The 5,072-nt window shown below is 33.3% G+C and overlaps 1 protein-coding gene across 1 annotated transcript; it reads right to left on the reverse strand.

The window, feature by feature from the left end:
- Positions 1–1,355: 1,355 nt before the first annotated feature.
- LOC143571770 (cyclin-dependent protein kinase inhibitor SMR6-like) lies at positions 1,356–1,682 on the reverse strand. The gene has a single exon (XM_077057109.1). It carries the CDS (start codon positions 1,680–1,682, stop codon positions 1,356–1,358), a length of 327 nt encoding a protein of 108 aa, XP_076913224.1.
- Between the last annotated feature and the right edge of the window lie 3,390 nt (positions 1,683–5,072).

The raw sequence follows: 5,072 nt of genomic DNA on the forward strand, positions 1-5,072 counted from the left end.
TAAAAAGGATCCGATAGTCTCTCATTGAATACATTACTCTTAGTTGCTCCTACTGATTGATACACCAGAGAGTGGCTACGAGAAGACCCCCCCCCCTCAATTTCCCTTCTCGTAACGAGCTCACGATTTTCTATTTTGAAAGTTAGATTGGTGTTAGCTTTTAAAGTTCAGATTGCTCTAAATCACTCGGTTGAGATATTATGTTAATCCTTTCGTGATTAAACTAGTGTTTCTTCACCATCATATAATTGTGGTTTCTTATTTTCTAATGTAAAATGAAAAAAAAAATGTGCATAAAAAACATTTTAAAATTCTTGTTCTTTCCGTCTTTCTATTTCTTTTAGATGAACATTTTATAGTGATTTTATAAAGTATACCTTTAAAGAGATTAAATAAAATATCATATCAAGAAAGAAAGAATTTAAAATTAAAATCTCATATTTGAAAGCAAAACTTGGTTTGGTAGTAACAAAAAATTTGTTTGTAAAAATGTATCTTATTAAAAAATATACGTATAAAATAAAAAACATATAACCAAGAAAATAAGGTCGTAAATCAAATTCATCTGCCTTTACACCAATTACTAATTAGTATAAAACACAACTTTGGTGCCGCAAAGCCCTATTGGGCCGTTTTGCGGCACCTTATTGGTCCGCAGCATTTTGTTTTTCTTTTAATTCTGGTATTGTAACGAACGTAAGAAAAACCAACCGAGTGTCAATTTTGCTTTTGTTTCAGTTTCGGTACCGTAACAAACGTGACTGAATCCGACCAAATTCATGCGAACTCACCGTGTTTTATTTTAATTCCGGTATCGTAACGAACATAACGAAAACCGCCCGGATGCCAATTTTGTTTTTGTTTTGGTTTTGTTATCGTAATGAACGTGATAAAAACCAACAGAATTCGCGTCGACTTACCACCTCAACACCTGTGACCGACAACGCTTAGGTTTTGTTACCGCGCGCCTGGATTTTACCAACCTGCCCCGGCGCATAATACTACTAGTTTCAAATAAATAATTTTCATTTCCTAAACTAAAATCTTGATCCCATAACACTTAACCAATAAAACTGATTTATGTTACTACCTAAAATTTGTATAAACATACTAGTTGAGCTCGTGAATAGCGATCATTTTGCACATTCAACACAAACACAAAGGGACAAATCACAAATGCATTAGTAAACTCATAAGAATAAGAACAACAATAATCTAACATAACCACTTTGCTGATTAATCTAGCATATACGCATTTATACATGTCTAACCTAAAGTATTAAAATCCCAAAACCTAAATAACAACAAAACAAAAGAAAATAGAAATATAGATATTAATTAATTAATCCAACAGTTTAACATTTAGCTCTTCCTGTATTCAAAACAACTTTAAAAAACGAATCAATCTCCGGTGACGTATAAAACTCCCTGTTCCCCTTTCCACACGTACTCTCCGGCCGCCGCTTCCTCGGCGCCGGCGGACACACCGCCACCCTCAACTGACTCGACGTCGGAGTAATTGAACCAGACTCATGGTTTTCTTCATCTTCTTCGTTGCCGTTTGAGTGCTTTGCTGTTACAGGTTTCAGAGGAGCACGTAAGCTGATTCCGGCGATCATCCACCGCTTTCCTTCTTTAGAATCTCCTCCGTCTGCTTGATTCTTCTTCTTCGAGATTCTCATTTCCAGGTACCGAATTGATGAGCTTTTGAATTGAATTAGTGAATTAGGGTTTGGGATATTCGAAGGGGCTTTGAATTGGGGCGGTAAATGATATATAGAGAGAGAAAGATTGTGAATGTGAATTTATTTATAATAATTTGCTTTGGATTCTTTTTGGCGTATGATTGAGGAGCTGCCCGTTTCGTGTCGGGCAGTAGGGCAGGATGGAAATTTGAGTCAAAAATTGGGTTTTCGCGCTAAATTTATGTAACGGCTCACTTTCCCGCGGTCGAGGTTTTGGGAATTTGTGTACTTACGGTTTTACCCTCATTACTTAGTACAAAAAACCGGTTTGGGCATACAATCCGGTTTAGGAGGACCCTGCGTGTAGAGGTGTACAAAAAACAGGTTTGGGACCGGTTTTAGGCAAATCAAACCGAACCGGCTTGGGTTTAAAACTGGTTTCACTCAAACCGGTTCCAAACCGACCCAAACCGCCAGTTTCAGGACTGGTTCCCTTTAAGATCGATCAAACCAGTTTTAAAACCGAACCGGTTTGAGGAAAACCGGTTTATAAACCGAACCGAACCGACATGACCAGGCCGACCTTTCTTGTGTCTAAACCAGTTTATAAACCGAACCGGTTTGAGTCAAATCGGTTTTGACAAGCCGTTGACCAAACCGGTTCTATATATAAACCGGTTCATTTTGGGTTTAAAACCGGTTGTGTACACCTCTACCTGCGTGTTTTTACTTGCGGGTATGAATTAGGTTTCGGTTTCTTAGAAAAATCAAAATTGCTTCGACATCTACCCGGTCAAAACCTGGCAAAAATGGTTAAAAACCCAAACATACTCTGAACTGGTTTCTATGCAACCCAATTCTTGTTTTTGTTGACCAAAACGCGGAACTAGTTCCTATCTAGTTACGATTCTAGAAAAAAAACCCAGTTTATGAACCTCTAGTGAATCCTAACGAAAAATGAACTAATAATGAGTTTTTAAAATAAAAAAAAGACAGTTCACCCTTAACCAGACATCTCCAATGTCGAGTTTTCGGTCCGACCAACTGGCCCAGTTTGTTAATACATGGCATATGACCTTTTCTTACGACTTGATTATTGTACTAGTTTCTCAATGGAAAAAGTTACTAGGCATCTAACAATTATCATATCATATTAACATGTAACAATAACTAACCATGCCACATGTTAAAGAAAGACAAAATAAATACAAATAATGGAATTATATATTATATTATTTAATAACTATTTTATTTGCAATTACAGTAGTGAGTTGTCCTAATAAAACAATATAATTATATAATAAAACAACACACTAATACCATATAACACAATTATAATTGATAGACCAACATATTTAAATCATTTAAATGTGTTGTATTTTAGTGACATAAAAACCCTTACATGTAGAATTAACAACATACCATGACGCGTTCTATCCGTATTTCTTTGCTAACATCTATTTTATACTGGAACCGTCCACACACATATAGATACGTATATGCATTCACAATTTCACATCTATTTGAGGTAAACATATATTGTGCTGGAATAAACCATATGGGGGACATAACATGTGAAGTGGTTAAGTTGTTTTAACTTATAACCAAAGAGCATGCATTGAATGTGCTCATCACATGCATTGTTTTTGTCACGGCTTGTATCAATTAATTGGAAATTTTAAAACAAAAAGAAAATTGAATTAGTTTTTATTGGATTCTTACGAATCAAACGTCCCTAAATTGATAAAAGAATATTTGTGATCATGATCTCTATATCTCACATCTCATTTCAACACTTATGCAAGATTCATCCTTTTTTTTTTTACATTTAGCAATATACTTGGGTGTTCAACAAACGATACAATACTTATTGCAACTCTTGTTTTAGTTAACACATGTTCTTTATTAGTGAACACTTTTCGATTTTCTACATGGTAAAGAAGAGGTTCAATAACAAACACAAACTCGGGCTTATCAAATTTAATTAAAATTGATCTACCATAAATTTTTACTTACACCAATAAAAGTTTTTAAAATTCAAGTATTAAATGTTTACTATCATTGATTTAACTTACATCGAAATAGAATGCAAACGGACAGTAAACTGCATGCCTGTGTCCCCCCTCTTTTATATTGCAAATGGTAAATATGATTTTCAAAGAGAGTTATGATTAGGAAAAATGGTCAATGAGGTTTCAAATTATTACCGATGTAGGGCTAGTCCACCTGGTAGAGGCACATAGTCATATAAAAAAGTTTCAGGTTCAAACCTGAGCAAGAGAGTAGACTAGTGGTGTAAAAGCATAGTAAGAGAATAACATATGTCTTTTTTTTTCTTTTTTTTTTTTGGAAAAGCTCACTTTAATAGAACCAAACGTCCTATCTCCAAGACAGAAATAGGGACGCCAAAAAACAAACAAACAATTACATATTACATCAAAGTTACACTACCCTTTCTAGTAAGAGAATAACACATGTCTTTTTTTTTTTGAATAACATATGTCTACGGTGACAAAGAATTAAATTATCACTATATTTATTTCTATTTGACTTCTTTTTCCAAGTACAGAATAATCTCAAGGGGTTATGAATTTCTTTCCATTTAATTTTTTTCTTTTCAAAATCACTAATATTTTTAAGGATACAAAATTGCATTAAAAGCTTTAAAAGTGCTTTAGATTAACTTTATAAATATTTCAGAAAAAAAAATTTAATTAAGGCATTGATTGATGAAAATCATATTTAGCAAGGACGCTAAATAGGGCAGTGTTAGTGGGTTGAACTCCACAAAGTCAGAAAATTTTTACGGACTCAAAAAACTATACAGACTCAAAAACTATGTCACACACAAATCCAAACACGACTCGTTAAACACACATATATTATTTGCATATTAAAACCATAGTATTCTACATTTACATATTATTAATTTTATACTAAAGATAAAAGATATAACACATTTTTCGTATAATACAATTTTATCTGCTTACTGTCCAAGTGAAATGACAATCCACATGTTAAAATCATAACCACATTATGTGAAATTATATAATTTTAATAATTAAAGATTTAACTACATAACTAAATAACTTAATTTCATCATTTTGAATTAAAGTTCTTGTCTCAGTATACTAAAACACAATAACGTAACATTTATAGACTACACAAGTGAGGAATTAAACCAAATTAACACATCAAGTGATAACAAAAAGAAATTAAAAAAGATTCACTATTTTTATTTTGATTTAGGCCGTTAAAATAGTCGGCCCATCCGATTTAACTTAACATGTGTCAAGTTGTTTTACCCTAACCCCACCACACTTAAGTGAAGAAGCATGACGGTTCATAGGGGCTGTTTGGGATTTCTTATTATTTTTCTTCAATAAG

The sequence above is a fragment of the Bidens hawaiensis genome, unplaced genomic scaffold, assembly GCF_021521415.1.
Source record: "Bidens hawaiensis isolate Kalapana, Puna unplaced genomic scaffold, B.hawaiensis_p1.1 tig00025571_1, whole genome shotgun sequence".
NCBI classification, from domain to species: domain Eukaryota; kingdom Viridiplantae; phylum Streptophyta; class Magnoliopsida; order Asterales; family Asteraceae; genus Bidens; species Bidens hawaiensis.

What these genes read in the sequence shown, in the direction of transcription:
- LOC143571770 (XM_077057109.1), bottom strand. Translation starts at nt 1,682, where the DNA reads ATGAGAATCTCGAAGAAGAAGAATCAAGCAGACGGAGGAGATTCTAAA.